The sequence below is a fragment of the Lepus europaeus genome, chromosome 4, assembly GCF_033115175.1.
Source record: "Lepus europaeus isolate LE1 chromosome 4, mLepTim1.pri, whole genome shotgun sequence".
Classification (NCBI taxonomy): domain Eukaryota; kingdom Metazoa; phylum Chordata; class Mammalia; order Lagomorpha; family Leporidae; genus Lepus; species Lepus europaeus.
In genome coordinates this window covers 931511-948972 of record NC_084830.1, presented here as the reverse complement: position 1 = coordinate 948972, position 17462 = coordinate 931511, and the positions used below count along the sequence as shown (strand labels likewise).

Genomic DNA, 17462 nt, shown 5'->3' with positions numbered 1-17462 from the left:
CAGCGCAGTGCACCGGCCGCAGCAGCCATTGGAGGGTGAACCAACGGCAAAGGAAGACCTTTCTCTCTGTCTCTCTCTCTTTCACTGTCCACTCTGCCTGTCAAAAAAAAAAAAAAGAAAAAAAAAAAGAAAAGCAGTGGAAGATGGCTCCTGTACCCACGTGGGAACCCAAAGGAGGCTCCTAGCTCCTGGCTTCTGATCGACTCAACTCTGGCCGTTGCAGCCATTTGGGGAGTGAACCAGCAGATGAAAGACCTCTTTCTTTCTCTCCCTCTGTAAATTTACCTCTCAAATAAATAAATAAAATTGTAAAAACAAAACAAAACAAAACAACAATGGGTGCGCTTGTCTCAGGATGAGTGTAGGAGAGGTCTGAGGTCTGAGCCCTGGGGCACAGCAGCCAGGGCAGTGCCAGGGGACATAGGAGGGGCAGTCCCTGGGCTGGATGAGCAGGGGACTGTCCCAGACTCCACAGGGAGCCTGAGCAGAGGAGGAGCGAGGCGGAGGCCGTGGAGAGGCAGCTGCCGGTGGTTGGATGTGCCGGGAGTGAGGACCTGCCTGGGGCTCGGCCTCGGCGGGGAGCAGGTGGAGGAAGCCAGCCTGGGTGACAGTCTCCCTGCGGAGGACAGTAACGGGGTAGTTGACAAGGAGAAGGCAGGCCCAGGAAGCTGTTTCTAAGGTGAGTGAGGCTGGAGTTTGCCCACTGATTGGGATGGTGGTGGGGAGGCAGTGAGTTCATGATGGAGGGCGGGTTCTCATGCACAGGAAGCAATAGCGACTTTAGGTCAAGGTCATGTCACATAAGAGAGAGGCTGAAGATGGCACAGATCAGGTGGGCTTGTAGATGTGGAAAGAACTCGATTCTCTTGCGTTGGGTCTCACTGGATCAAGACAAGGTCACCAGCTGAGAGGGAGATTGGAGTGTTGGGCATTTGGGCACAACGGTTAAGACGCTTGGGATGCGCTCACACTGTGTTGGCTTTCCTGGCCTTGAGTCCTGGCTCCCTTCAGGTTCCAGCCTGCCGATACCCAGGGAGGCGGCAGTGATGGCTCCAGTACTTGGGTTTCTGCCATTCCTGTGGGAGACATGAATTTAGTTCCAGTGCCCTGGTTTCAGCCTGGCCAAGCCCCGGCTGTTCCAGGCATTCGGGGAGCGAACCAGCAAAGGAAAGATCCTGTCTTTCTCTGCCTTTCAAATTACAAAATTGTGCTGGCAGCTCCTGGGCCCGATTAGGCTAGGGGTTATCCATGTGAAGGAGTCCAGTCGGGTGAACACAGGTGTGGGAGCAAGCTTCCTATGGCTGGAGCAGGGTTCCCTAAACGTGAGATAGAGGAGGGAAAGGACCAGGGAGTTGGGGTTCCATGCAAGCCGCTGTGTCCTGGCTGGGGGGCTGCCTGGTCTGTGAACTGCTGCCCAGTCTGGAAGTGCACAGAGTCCAAGAGAGCGCCAAGTGAAAGCGAGGTTGTGTGCGCTAGGCGGCGCAGCTCTCCGTGCGGAGGAGGGCCTGGAGCTGGAGTCCGGCCTCCCGCAGGCTGCTCTCTTACTCCTTCTCCGCCCTCCTCGTCTGCGACGCGCTGACCCTTCACCTTGTGCGTGCAGCAGGGGTCCCTGCCTCTGTTCATGAGCGTGGAAGGGGTTGGTAGTTGGTTAATATTTCCCATAACCTTATTTTATGTGCCATACTCCCCTCTTTCTCACTGGTCTATTGAAATTGTGTTTCCAGAGGTGTGGACTTTTCCGGAATTCGCCAAGGTCCACTCTTTTTCCAGCCCTGCCTCGGGGCCTTCTCCCTGCAGCAGGGACAGAACATCTTCCCTTAGCCAGGGGGCATTGGCTCCAGGACCCTCCCCAGATACTCAGATCCTTGGGTGCCCCAGTTCCCTACGTGAGTGGCACAGTGTTTACATGCAGTCTGCACACTCCTGGTAGTCTCACTCTCGGGTTACTTACAGTGCCTAATAAAATGTAGACACTGGGGGCTGGCGCTGTGGCTTAGCGGGTAAAGCCGCTGCCTTCAGTGCCGGCATCCCATATAGTCGCCAGTTCAAGTCCTGGCTGCTCCACTTGTGATCCAGCTCCCTGCTGTGGCCTGGGAAAGCAGCAGAAGATGGCTCAAGTACTTGGGCCCCTGCACCCATGTGGGAGACCCTGAAGAAACTCCTGGCTCCTGGCTTTGGATCAGCCCACCTCTGGTCATTGCAGCCATTTGGGGAGTGACCCAGTAGATGGAAGATCAATCAATCAATCTCTCTCACTGCCTCTCCCTCTTTCTGTAACTCTGCCTTTCAAATAAACCTTTAAAAAAAAATGCAGGCACTGTATAGAGAGTTGTTACACTGTACTGTGTAGGGAATAAGGACCTGACAAAGTACATGCTTAGTACAGACAGTTTTCTTTTCCTGTGAAGAATGGTCCAGGGGTGGTCGAATGTGCAGGTGCAGAGGACTGACTAAAATGAGTGCGGGGCCCAGCCTGGGTGCTGAGCTGGGGGAGGAGGAGGAGGACCCGACGGAACGAGCGATGGCGGAGAGGTGGTGTTGATAGCTTCTTTAGAAATAGGTGTCTTGATTGTGGATGGAGTCCTTGCTGTGTCCTTGAGGCCAGCGTGCGCTGGAGTCTGGCGCCGTGGGGGCTCCGTCGGGCGGCCGGGAGGAGCAGGCGTTTCCCCCTCACTTCTGGGACGAGTGTCTCTCTGCTTTTGAGAAGCCTCTGTCGTGTACAAAGGGAAAGATGTCTCCTCTCCTCTTGTTTCAGATCTGGTACAGGAGCTGGTGAGCAGCGCTGACCTCACGGCCTGTCTCTGAAGATGAACGTTCGCGTGCGATGCTGTCAGACAAGCTCACGGTGATGGAGCCCCCTGCGTCTGACGTCACGTTAGGAGAGCTTTTGGGAAACCCGGAAGGGCAGAGCCTGGCAGGTTCCCCCTCTCAGGAAGAGGAATTCAAGCAGGTGACAGTGACGCATTGGAAGATCCAGACGGGGGCTCCGGCCTCAGCGTGTGGTGAGTCAGGGCGGGGTCCTCTGCTGAACTCCGACCTGCTGCTACTCCCACGGGAGCTCGTGGGCGGGGGCGCCCATCCTTGCGATGTCTGTGGCGAAAGCTTCATGTTTGGCTCGGAGCTCGTTAGGCATCAGACTTCTCACACTGGGGAGAAACCTTACATATGCGATCAGTGTGGGCAAGGCTTTGGGCAGCGTGCTCTCCTGACAGAGCACCAGAGGATCCACGCCGGGAAGAGACCTTGCGTGTGTCACATGTGTGGGGACCGCTTCGCTCACTACGCAGACCTCACCGAGCACCAGCGAGCACACGCCGGGGAAAAGCCCTTCAAGTGTGCACAGTGTGGGAAAGCCTTCGGGCACAGCTCGGACCTGATCCGCCACCAGCGCGTTCACACCAGGGAAAGACCGTTTGAGTGCAAGGAGTGTGGGAAAGGCTTCAGTCAGAGCTCGCTGCTTATTCGCCATCAGAGGATTCACACCGGGGAGAGGCCCTACGAGTGCAACGAATGCGGGAAGTCCTTCATCCGCAGCTCCAGCCTCATCCGGCATTACCAGATCCACACGGAGGTGAAGCAGTACGAGTGCAAGGAGTGCGGCAAGGCCTTCCGCCACCGCTCGGACCTCATCGAGCACCAGCGGATCCACACCGGGGAGCGGCCCTTTGAGTGCAACGAGTGTGGGAAAGCCTTCATCCGGAGCTCCAAGCTCATCCAGCACCAGAGGATCCACACAGGAGAAAGGCCGTACGTCTGCAACGAGTGCGGGAAGCGCTTCAGCCAGACGTCCAACTTCACCCAGCACCAGAGGATTCACACTGGAGAGAAACTGTACGAGTGCAGCGAATGTGGCAAAGCCTTCTTCCTGAGCTCCTACCTCATCCGACACCAGAAGATCCACACTGGCGAGCGGGTGTATGAGTGCAAAGAGTGCGGGAAGGCTTTTCTCCAGAAAGCCCACCTCACCGAGCACCAGAAGATCCACACTGGGGACAGGCCCTTCGAGTGCAAAGACTGCGGCAAGGCGTTCATCCAGAGCTCCAAGCTGCTGCTGCACCAGATCATCCACACCGGAGAGAAGCCCTACGTGTGCAGCTACTGCGGGAGGGGCTTCATCCAGAGGTCGAACTTCCTGCAGCACCAGAAGGTCCACACCGAGGAGAAGCTCTACGAATGTCGTCAGTTTGAGAAGGACTTGAACTCGCCGCCAGGCTTCGAGCACAGTCCCGATGCCCAGCAGGAGGGCCTTCCCTTGAGCACGGCCCCGCTGTGTTTGGGGGAGCGGCCCGTGGGCCAGGAGGACCCTCCAGGTGACCTGTGACACTGTCACCGTCCTGTGCAGTTGAGAATGCTTGCGAGTCTGTGCAGCTAGGGTCCCTGTGGCTTCTGGGATTGGGATGTGCAAAGTGTCCCAGATCCCCACCGGCGCTGCTTTTGGAGTGGGCATTCAGTGTGCAGCACCTGGGACCCGGGTCCTCCCCGCCTCGGCCCCAGGCACCCCCAGGAGAGGCAGTGGGGGCAGGGGCGGGAAGGTCTGTGTTTATTCACTCACTCTCCGTCCCAGAGCTCAGTCCTTTGAGCGCAGAGCTACGCATCTACTTAAAGGAGTGCCTGGAAGACTGCGCCCTCGGGAGGTCGGGTCGGAGAAGGATTCTCTCGTGTGTGGAACAATGGTTGGGCCCCTGTTACCCTTGGACTCAGCTCCAGGCCCCCGACATGTTCAGCTGATTGTCCAGCAGATTCCCCCGTGCTCTGCGCTGTTCCCTGCGCCCACCTGGGTCCTCCCCACTCACTGTTCAGGTTCGTCTCAGCGCCACGTGTGGCACATTGTTCCTCAGGCCGGGCCCGGCAGCCGGCTTCTGTGCTAATGCTTGCTCGCCCCGTCGCTCGGCTTGCTTTGCTGCCAGAACTGTGTGTGCTGTCTCGTATCCGCGGTTCCTGGGGAACAGTGAGCACATTCAGTCGCTTCTGTGTCCCCAGCGTCTAGCACACAGCAAAGTCCCCCAAAACACAAGAAACCGCGAACCCACGTGTCACTGGCGTTTCTCCCACTTTGTCCTTTCTGTCTGCTGTGCTTCGTGTTGGCCGATTCTGCCGACTGCTCCTCCCCAGCTCAGAAGCTCGGCGCTTGCTGGGTCTGCTGGCTGCGGGTGCTTCCCTTTGCGTGCCCAGACCTTGGGCTGGGCGCAGTGACCTGCGTGGCCTGTGGCGTTCTCACCGCCAAGGGGCATGCAGTCCCCACGCCCTGGGTAACTTCTTTCCCAGTGTTTCCAGGTTTGAACTTAATTCTCAGCCCTGTCCCGGCTCCCCGGCTCAGCATGACATTTGCTTGAACACGTGTTGGTGTCTGTAAAGAGAGGTTCCAAGCAGTGAGGAAGCTGACAGTAAGACGCTGCTGATCTCGGGTCCCTCAGAGTGAAGCAGGGAACACAGACGACCTGGGCCGGGGAGTTAGCTTTTTAAATACAAGTATGTTCCTAGGTGAGGGGTCACCAAGCTGAGGTGGCTTCCTGAGAGGCTGGGGGCCCCTGGAGAAGAGAGAGCTGTCGGAGAGGAGATCTGCACCAACAGTGGCCTGGCCCCGTGGTCAGAGCAGGCGGGTTAACACGGTGGGGAACCAGCTAGCAAACTGCGAATCTTTGCCTCTGAGTTTATGTCTGAATTTTAGCCAAAACATCCAGTTTGGAAATTATAGAAATCGATTTTTTACCCAGGAGCACGTATCCTGGTCTTAATAAATTCCCACAACTCTAGAAACCCAGAGGGGCAGATAACTGAGCACACACACAACACCATTTCTTGGAAACTCCTGGAGGTACTGCACGTGGTATGGGATCAACAAACATATTTCACATGGTCAGTTTTGGAAAATTGCCACAGCCTTACAACTGCCACACAGTCAAGGAAATCGTGTTCTGACACCAAGGTGGTCCCTCTGCTGTCTCCTGGTCAGTCTCACTTTGCCGCATTAACCACAGCCGTCGGTCCTAGCTTTGGTTCTAGCAGCTCCTGACACGGTCAGGTAGGGCCTCCTCTGTGTCTCCTCGATTCACTTTGTCACGTGTTTAGAATCAGCCGGGCTTGGTGACTCAGTAGTTCTTGCTGAGTAGTGTGCATCTTATGGATCGGCTGTCCTTTGTTCGTCCTTCCACGGTGGACATTTGGGTTTCTAGTTTGGGCTCTAAGAATAAAACAGCTGTAAGCATTGTGTAAGAGGATGTTTGCACATGTCTTTATTTCTCATCGGATTTCTCTTAAATGTCTTAGTCCATTCAGGCGGCCGTAACAGAACACCATACACCGGGTGCCTATAAACAACAGTTCTCGAGGCTGGGAAGCTCAAGATCAAGGTGGTGGCCAGTTTGGTTTCTGGTCAGGACCCATCCCTTCCTACGTGATGTCTTCTCACTGTGACCTCATGTGGTAGAAGGCAACTAGGAAACCTCAGACCTCATTCATAGGAGCCCTCGTCCCATTCAGCAAGGTTCTCCTTGTTATCACGTCCCAAAAGCTCCAGCTCCTGACACCATCACCTTGGGGAGTAGGATCTAAAGATACAAATTTTGGGGGAACATACTCAGCCCATTGCAATAAGTACATTAGTTTTGTAAAACAATTTCTTTAAAAGGCAGAATGAGAGTGAGGTCTTTGATTTGGTTCACTTCCTAAAAGCCCACAGTAGCTGGGTCTAGCTCAGGTGAAAGCCAGGAGCCTGGGACTCCATACAGGTCTTCCATGTGGGTGGCAGTGACCCAGGTACTCTGGCCATCAACCACTGTCTTCCCAGGTGCATTAGCAGGAAGCTGGATGGAAGCTGAGTAGTCAGGACCTGGCACTCTGATACGGTGCACAGGCATCCCCGTTGGCAGCTGAGCCTGCTGTGCACAGCCCGCCCTACTAAGAAACTGCCACACAGCTCTGCGTAGCGGGCATCCTGTTTAACACCCCTGCCACAGTAGATGAGTGTTCCAGTTGCTCCACATCCTTCCCAATACTTGGTATTGTCTTTCTTAAAATTTAAGTCATGCTAGTCCACGATGTTGCTTTGTGTTTGCGTGTAAGTGATGCTGCTGGACCCCTCTGTGCCTGCTGCTGTTCAGTGTATTCTGTGGTGTGTCTGCTTCTGCCCCTATTTAGTGGGCTGCTTCTGACTGACTTGAAAGACTCCTTTCCATATTCTAGATGAAAAATTCCAAATCTGTATTATCATTATTTCCTTTTAGCCTTTAGTTTGCCTTTCATTTTATTAGTAGTGTCTTGAATATCAGTTTTAAACAATTTTTTAGGATATTTATTTATTTGAAAGAGTTACGAGACTGGGAGAGGGAGAAATAGAGACATCTTCATCCACTGGTTCACTCCCCACATGGCCTCAACAGCCGGAGCTGGGCCAGGTCGAAGCCAGGAGCTTCCTCCAGGTCTCTTATGTGGGTGCAGGGGGCCAAGCCTTTGGACTGTCCTCCCGCTGCCTTCCCAGGTGCACCAGCCGGGAGCTGGATTGAAGTGGAGCAGCTGAGACTTGAACTGGTGCCCATATGAGATGCCGGCATTGTAGGTGGCGGCTTTACCCGCTACACCACAGCACCGGCCCCTAAAAATTCTGATTAGGTCCAATTTATCAAAGACTTTTTATAGTTATTGCCTTTTGGTTCTAAGAAACATTTCCCTACTCAGAAGATAATATTTACTCTCATGTTTTTGGTCTGGACTTTTTAGAGTACTAGCTTTCATATGGAGGTTTCTTACCTGTTTTGAGTAAGAGTATGGGGTGCTATGAGGGTCAAATGTTTCAGAAATGGGCCCAAGCTGTGGTGTAGTGAGCTAAGCCTCTGCCTGCAGAGCTGGCATCCCATATAGGTGCTGATTCTAGTCCTGGCTGCTCCTCTGCTGATCCAGCTCCCTGCTGTGGCCTGGGAAAGCAGTAGAGGATGACTCAAGTCCTTGGGCCCCTGCACCCACGTGGGAGACCCGGAAGAAGCTCCTGGCTCCTGGCTTCAGATTGGCCCAGCTCCGGCTGTTGCGGCCATTGGGGAGTGAATCAACAGATGGAAGACCTCTCTCTCTCTCTGTCTCTCTCTATAAATCTACCTCTCAAATAAATAAATAAAAATTTTAAAAAGTGTTTCAGAAAAACCTGGGATACAAGAACCAAGTGCCAAAGGCAGAAGGGGCTCAGGAATGAAGCAAGGGGACAAATCCAAGGTTACGTGGAATGTTCACTGGGGTGTTCGCAGAGGCGTGCTCTGGGATCACCACAAGACAAGGGTTGCAGGAGACAAAGGATTTCACGGACAGGTAGCCTGTGGCTGATAGAATGCACTTGGATGTTTTAAAGGTTACAGCTCAGGCACCAAATGGACAGTGCTTACTGTAGGGCTAGGGGGTAACCGCCAGGGTTACCTAAAGGGCAAGACGGTGTTTAAGTCCAGAATGGCTGCAGCCATGTCCAGCCGACTCCACCACATGTGTTTTCTGTCCATGTGGATGACTGACTGCTTCAACACCATTCCTTGAAGGACCATGCCTTCCCGAAGAGTAAACCTCAAGTTCTGGCCATAGGAGTGGTCACGATGAACTCTGTTATTTCTGTCCTATATGCTATCTTTACCACAGTATGAACCTGTGTTGATTATTGTAGTTTTATGAGTACTGAAGTCAGAGTGCTTCAGTTTTTTTCTTTTAAGAACTATTCTAGGTCCTTTGCATTTCTATGCTGAGTTTTTGTGTCAAGTTGTCAGTGTCTACCCAAGAAAACCTCCTGGGATTTATAAACCAATTTAGGGACAACTGACATTTTAGCAATTCCAAGTTTTACTGTTCTTGAACTTGTATATTATTTGATTTGTCTAAGTCTACTCCATTTCCTTCAGTGTACAGGTCTCTCTTGTTAGATATTTCATTTCTGGGACCAGCATTGTGGCATAGTGGATTAGGACACCACCTGTAGTGTCAGTATCCCATATGGGCACCAATTCCAGTCCCGGATGCTCCACTTCTGATCCAGCTCCCTGCTAATGGCCTGGGAAAGCAGCAGACAATGGCCCAAGTGTTTGGGCTCCTGCCACCCACATGGGAGACCCAGTGAAGCTCCTGGTTCCTGGCTTTAGCCTGTTCCAGCTTTGGCCACTGCGAGTATTTGGGGAACAAACCAGAGTATGGAAGATCTCTTTCTCTGGGGCCAGCACTGTGGCGTAGCAGGTAAAGCTGCCGCCTGTGGTACCGGCATCCCATATGGCCACTGGTTCGAGTCCTGGCTGCTCTACTTCCGACTGAACTCTCTGCTATGGCCTAGGAAAGCAATAGAAGGTAGCCCAAGTGCTTGGGCCCCTGCACCCACCATGGTAGACCCAGGAGCATCTCTGGCTCCTGGCTTTGGATTGGCCCAGCTCTGCCCATTGCAGCCATTTGGGGAGTGAACCAGTGGATGGAAGACTAACTCTTTCAAATACGTAAATGTTGAAAAAAAACAAAACAAAAAACAAAAAACTGTCTTGCCCTCCCTCTGTATAGCTCTCCTCTTTATTAAAAAGAAAAAAGGCCAGGAACAGCCAAGACTCAAACCAAACCAGTGCCCATATGGGATGCCAGTGTCATAGGCAGTGGCTTTACCTGCTATACCACAACACCAGCCCTGTAAATACATCTTTAAAAAATTTCATTTCGGCCAGCGCTGTGGCTCAACAGGCTAATCCTCTGCCTAGTGGCGCTGACACACCAGGTTCTAGTCCTGGTCAGGGCGCCGGATTCTGTCCCGGTTGCCCCTCTTCCAGGCCAGCTCTCTGCTATGGCCCGGGAGTGCAGTGGAGGATGGCCCAAGTCCTTGGGCCCTGCACCCCATGGGAAACCAGGAGAAGCACCTGGCTCCTGGATTTGGATCAGCGCGATGCGCCGGCCGCAGCGCGGTGGCCGTTGGAGGGTGAACCAACGGCAAAGGAAGACCTTTCTGTCTCTCTCTCTCACTATCCACTCTGCCTGTCAAAAATAAAAAAAAAATTAAAAAAATAAATAAAAATTTCATTTCATCTTAAAAATGCTGTTGCAAATGATACAGGTTTTTAAAAAGCTATTTCCAACTATTATTGCTGGTATAGAGATGCACTTCTGTGGTGACCCAGTGTCCCGCAGTGTCCAGCTCCTTCCTATATGCTTTGCCATGTTTACATAGGCAATCATGTCATCTGCCAGTCAGAACGTTATTTCTTCTTTATCAGTTCACATGGACTTTGTTCCTTTTTCTTGCTTACTGTACCAAGCACGGCCTCTTGTAGGATTTTCAGTACATACTGCTTTGGTTTTGTTTTGTTATCTGGGTAATGTTGCTGTCAAGAGTCATGAATTATTTTATCCACATGTTATGTCCTGAAGTTTTTATTTCTTCCTGTTTGATCCATTTCGCTAGTGAAATCCTGGGGTTCCTTTGTGGAAAGTTTTTTTTTTTTTTTTAATTACGGGTAATAGCCAGAATTTAAAATTTCTGCTTGGGGCTGGTGTTGTGCCACAGAGTTAAGCGACTACCTTCGACGCCAGCATCCCAAGTCAGAATAACAGTTTGGGTCTCAGCTGCTCTGCTTCCAATGCGGCTCCCTGCTAACGCACCTGGGAAAGCAGCAGCAGATGGCCTGAGTGCTTCCGTCCACACGAATCCTCTCACAATGAGAGGTGGCCAGAGCTTACCTGATGGCTTTCCCATGTCACATGCATAGGGTTTCTTGTGGAATTCTGTGTTCACTGAGGGGTGGCTTTCACCTGTTATGCTCAGGACCCTGCCGTGTGTCCCCAGTGCTGGGTAACTGAGCGCTGGTGAAGGCGCTCTCTGGCATATGCGTGGGGTTTTTCTGCAGTATGAATTCTCATATACTTTGGAATGACTGAAGTAGAATTAATAATGGCTTTTCCATGTTCATTACATGCTTAGGGTCTCAGGTGTGAATTCTCTTGTGCTGTATAGTGTCTGAACTTTAGCAAAAAATTTCCCACAGTCACCACATCAAAATGTGTTTTGTCCAGTACGGTTTCTCTGAGGTCAGAAAGGTTTGTGGAAAGCATTCTAACTGCACGAGTTCCCATCCTCCTTTGCATTGGTAAGGCTTCTCAGTGAGTCCTCTGATGAGCACATTGAGGTTTTTCCTTGGAACCGACATCCCTTATGGGTGCCGGTTTGAGTCCCGGCTGCTCCACTTCCGACCCAGCTCTCTGCTATGGCCTGGGAAAGCAGCAGAGGATGGCCCAATGCTTGGGCCCTTGCACCCACATGGGAGACCTGGATGATGCTCCTGGCTTTGGATCATTCCAGCTCTGGCCATTGCAGCCATTTGGAGAGTGAACTAGCAGATAGAATATCTCTCTGTTAACTCTACCTTCCAAATAAATAAATAAATCTTAAAAAAACAAAAAATCAACTACCCAGTGGTAGAGAAAGCCACTTGCTAGCTGCCCAGCAAAAGGAGTTTGGATTCATGGGGAAGTGCTCCCTAGTCATCCCCACAGTGCCCGGTTCTAAAGGAAACTTCTGTGGGACCAAGTCCACCTCGCCATCCACTCCTGTGCTGAGGGTGACTCTTGCCACTTGTGTTGAGCCACACAATGCCTTGCTGTCATCAACCTTGCTTCTCAAAAATGCCACCTGTACACTCTCGCTCCAATCTCATTTCCTATCCTCAGCTCAACGTGTGGCTTCTCCCAACACTTCTGAAAATCTCCATGACAAGGCAACCAGATCCAACTGGACTGGACAGTTTCTAGTCATCTTTCATTTGGTTTCTTGTTGAATATGCCCATTGTTTTCTTTGGCGGGGGAGAGGGGGAGCTGGCTCAGCTACGCTATTCGCTGGAATTTATAATCTCGGGCGTCTGGACCTCAGGTGCTTCATCTGAGGAAGAATGAACATAAACCTCGTATCTGTGCCTGGCGTTGTGGGACAGCAGGTTAAGACCCTGCTCCTGGGGCCTGGCATCCCATAGCAGACAGCTGGTTTGAATCCAAGTGCTCTGCTTCCAGTCCAGTTCCCTGCTAATGCCCCTGGAAGGGCAGCAGAAGATGGCCCAGGTGCTTGGTCCCTGCACCCATGGCAGATCCAGGTGCAATTCCTGACTCCTGGCCCAGCCCTGGCTGTTGTGGCCATCTGGGGAGTGAACCTGCAGGTGGAAGAGATCTGTCTTTCCTTATCTTTGTAGCTCTGCCTTTCAAGTAAACACACACACACACACACACACCTCTTATCCTACAGGGGGTGGTGAATATTAAATGACATGACATGTACACACACACACACACCACCCCCTGTCTTATCCTACAGGGGTGGTGAATATTAAATGACACGACGCGTACACACACACACACACCACCCCCTGTCTTATCCTACAGGGGTGGTGAATATTAAGGGACACGACGTGTATACACACATACACACACACACCTCTTATCCCACAGGGGGTGGTGAATATTAAGTGACGTGTGTACACACACACCACCCCCTGTCTTATCCTACAGGGGTGGTGAATATTAAGTGACATGACGTGTACACACACCACCCCCTGTCTTATCCTACAGGGGTGGTGAATATTAAGTGACATGACGTGTACACACACCACCCCCTGTCTCATCCTACAGGGGTGGTGAATATTAAGTGACATGACGTGTACACACACACCATCCCCTGTCTTATCCTACAGGGGTGGTGAATATTAAGTGACACAACGTGTACACACACACACACACCTCTTATCCTACAGGGGTGGTGAATATTGACACGACGTGTACACACACACACACCTTATCCTACAGGGGCAGTGAATATTAAGTGACACGATGTGTACACACACACACACCTCTTATCCTACAGGGGTGGTGAATATTAAGTGACACGACGTGTACACACACACCTCTTATCTTACAGGGGCAGTAAATATTAAGAGACACGACGTGTACACACACACACACACACCTCTTATCCTACAGGGGCAGTGAATATTAAGAGACACGACGTGTACACACACACACACCTCTTATCTTACAGGGGCAGTAAATATTAAGGGACACGACGTGTACACACACACACACACCTCTTATCCTACAGGGGCAGTAAATATTAAGTGACACGACGTGTACACACACACACACACACCTCTTATCCTACAGGGGCAGTAAATATTAAGTGACACGACGCGTACACACACACACACACACACCTCTTATCCTACAGGGGCAGTAAATATTAAGAGACACGACGTGTACACACACACACACACACACCTCTTATCCTACAGGGGGTGGTGAATATTAAGTGACACAATGTGTACACACACACACACACACACACCTCTTATCCTACGGGGTGGTGAATATTGACACGACGTGTACACACACACACACCTCTTATCCTACAGGGGCAGTGAATATTAAGAGACACGACGTGTACACACACACACCCCTCTTATCCTACAGGGGCAGTAAATATTAAGTGACACGACGCGTACACACACACACACACACACACCCCTCTTATCCTACAGGGGCAGTAAATATTAAGTGACACGACGCGTACACACACACACACACACACACACCTCTTATCCTACAGGGGCAGTAAATATTAAGTGACACGACGCGTACACACACACACACACACACACACCCCTCTTATCCTACAGGGGCAGTGAATATTAAGTGACACGACGCGTACACACACACACACACACACACACCTCTTATCCTACAGGGGCAGTAAATATTAAGAGACACGACGTGTACACACACACACACACACACCTCTTATCTTACAGGGGCAGTAAATATTGACACGACATGTACACACACACACACACCTCTTATCCTACAGGGGCAGTAAATATTAAGTGACACGACGTGTACACACACACACACACACACACACCTCTTATCCTACAGGGGCAGTAAATATTAAGTGACACGACGCGTACACACACACACACACACACCTCTTATCCTACAGGGGCAGTAAATATTAAGAGACACGACGTGTACACACACACACACACACCTCTTATCCTACAGGGGGTGGTGAATATTAAGTGACACAATGTGTACACACACACACACAGACACCTCTTATCCTACGGGGTGGTGAATATTGACACGACGTGTACACACACACACACCTCTTATCCTACAGGGGCAGTGAATATTAAGAGACACGACGTGTACACACACACACCCCTCTTATCCTACAGGGGCAGTAAATATTAAGTGACACGACGCGTACACACACACACACACACACCCCTCTTATCCTACAGGGGCAGTAAATATTAAGTGACATGACGCGTACACACACACACACACACACCTCTTATCCTACGGGGGCAGTAAATATTAAGTGACACGACGCGTACACACACACACACACACACCTCTTATCCTACAGGGGCAGTAAATATTAAGTGACACGACGCGTACACACACACACACACACACACCCCTCTTATCCTACAGGGGCAGTAAATATTAAGTGACACGACGCGTACACACACACACACACACACACCTCTTATCCTACAGGGGCAGTAAATATTAAGTGACACGACGCGTACACACACACACACACACACACACCTCTTATCCTACAGGGGCAGTAAATATTAAGTGACACGACACGTACACACACACACACACACACACCCCTCTTATCCTACAGGGGCAGTGAATATTAAGTGACACGACGCGTACACACACACACACACACACCTCTTATCCTACAGGGGCAGTAAATATTAAGAGACACGACGTGTACACACACACACACACCTCTTATCCTACAGGGGCAGTAAATATTAAGTGACATGATGCGTACACACACACACACACACCCCTCTTATCCTACAGGGGCAGTGAATATTAAGTGACACGACGCGTACACACACACACACACACACACCTCTTATCCTACAGGGGCAGTGAATATTAAGAGACACGACGCGTACACACACACACACACACCTCTTATCCTACAGGGGCAGTGAATATTAAGAGACACGACGCGTACACACACACACACACACACCTCTTATCCTACAGGGGCAGTAAATATTAAGAGACACGACGTGTACACACACACACACCTCTTATCCTACAGGGGTGGTGAATATTAAGTGACACGACGTGTACACACACACCTCTTATCCTACAGGGGCAGTAAATATTAAGAGACATGACGTGTACACACACACACACACACACCCCTCATCCTACGGGGCAGTAAATATTAAGAGACACGACGTGTACACACACACACACCTCTTATCCTACAGGGGTGGTGAATATTAAGTGACACGACGTGTACACACACACACACACCTCTTATCCTACAGGGGCAGTAAATATTAAGTGACACGATGCGTACACACACACACACACACACACACCTCTTATCCTACAGGGGTGGTGAATATTAAGTGACACGACGTGTACACACACACACACCTCTTATCCTACAGGGGCAGTAAATATTAAGTGACACGACGCGTACACACACACACACACACACCTCTTATCCTACAGGGGTGGTGAATATTAAGTGACACGACGCGTACACACACACACACACACACCTCTTATCCTACAGGGGTGGTGAATATTAAGTGACACGACGTGTACACACACACACACACACCTCTTATCCTACAGGGGTGGTGAATATTAAGTGACACGACGCGTACACACACACACACACACCTCTTATCCTACAGGGGTGGTGAATATTAAGTGACACGACGTGTACACACACACCTCTTATCCTACAGGGGCAGTAAATATTAAGTGACACGACGCGTACACACACACACACACACACACCTCTTATCCTACAGGGGCAGTAAATATTAAGTGACACGACGCGTACACACACACACCCCTCATCCTACGGGGCAGTGAATAGTAAGAGACACGACGTGTGTGCATCCTGTCATCGTCACTGCGTGTTTCTCCTGGCCTTGCTGAGCAAGCTGTCTGCAGTTCCCGTCGACCCCTGCTGCGCCTGGCACTGCCCACCCCGTGTTCCTGGACTGCCCCGTCTGTCTACCCACACTAGAAGGCCTCCCTGAGGCAGGAGCCCCAGACTGCTCCTCATAGCTCATTCTGCACGACGTCGTATTTTGCATAACTTACCAGCTTTTGTCTCCTAAGCCAGAACTGAATGTCCTCCAAAGCAGGGACTCTGACTGCTTCGTTAACTGCAGCTCTCTGGGCTCTGGGGGTGGGGCTGGCGGGGGCTGACCCTCCCCCACTGGGGCGGCTTTGCTCGGAGAATCTGGCCAATTCTAGTTCATTCTCCCCCAGTCAGCCTTACTCTGTGCTGCCTGAACTGGAGCAGGTTTCTTTCCCTTGAACTGTTGAACAGCATCTTTCATTTCCCCTCGGGACAGTGTCCAACCTTGGCCAGCTTTCCCCTGGTGCTGGCTTATGTTACCTGCTCACGCTGGGGTCCTGGTGAGCCTAGTCAGTGGATGTCAACTCCTGAGTGTGTCGGAATCGGTCAAGGAGTGGGCCCTGACTTGCCTGGAGGGGACACGCCAGAGCAGCACACACAGGTGGTGGAGTCCCTAAGGAAAGATGGACACGTGTGTTAGGGGAGTGGTCATCTCGTTGCTCACCCCCTCTGGCCACCACCAACTCAGGAGGGCACTCTTTCCACCTGTTCCTGCCGACTCCACGCTGCAGCTGAAAGGTCACCCCAGGTTGGGAGAGAAGAGGCTGAGCTAGGGAGGGAAGACGGGGTCCACGAACTGTGGATGGTGCACACTCCGTAGGCAGGTGCCACTCGGGCTGTGCACCCCAGGAGGAGCCACAGGGGGTGAGGGAGCTGTCGAGAGCCACGGGACGCCGCGAGGGAGCAAGTCTTTTCCCTTCCATCTCTCCCTCCCGGGGTTCATGTCTTCCAACAAAGGGTGCCTGGTCCCTAAGGCCCCCTTGCCACCCTCTTCATCTTGCCAGGACCACCGCAAGGCAGACTTCTTCCAAGCCGCGTCCCTGGCCGCGAGCACCGTCAGGGCAGGGTAGGAGCAGCTGCCAGCAAGCAGCGCGGGGCACCTCGGGGTTGCGGCCGCCGCCTCGCAGGTGCTCGCCTGTGCAGCAGAGGGGCGCGCGCCGTGCCCCTCCTTCCCATGCAACTGCAGGTGTCGGCTCCAGACCCATGTCCAGATGCTCCCACACGAAGCACATGGCCACCCCGCGCCACGGGGTCCCCGCGTGCATCCGCCTCAGGAAGCGCGGCCGGCCCAGGCCTGAGTCAGGGCACGCCCTGCTGCAGGTGTCGGTGCCCGGCGCCTGGGGCCTCGCGAGGGGTCGGGGTGGACACAGGCTCCGGCCGCCCCTGGGCCCGCACCAGCGTCGGGGAGGTGCGTGGGGAGGCGGGCACGTGGCGCTTGTGTCAGGCAGGGGGATGCTGAGTGGGCAGGGGCCCCACCGGGACTGCGGGCCGTGCGGTGTA

General features: G+C 52.2%; 1 protein-coding gene across 1 annotated transcript in view; it reads left to right on the top strand.

Moving 5' to 3' along the window:
* The window catches only part of ZNF623 (zinc finger protein 623), a 29110-nt gene extending 22899 nt beyond the window's left edge, over nucleotides 1–6211 (top strand). Inside the window, exon 2 of the mRNA XM_062187913.1 lies at nucleotides 2756–6211. Within this exon, the coding sequence (XP_062043897.1) occupies nucleotides 2825–4321 (1497 nt within the window). The 5' untranslated portion in view covers nucleotides 2756–2824 and the 3' untranslated portion in view covers nucleotides 4322–6211. The remainder of the gene's footprint in view (nucleotides 1–2755) is intronic.
* Nucleotides 6212–17462: the final 11251 nt, after the last annotated feature.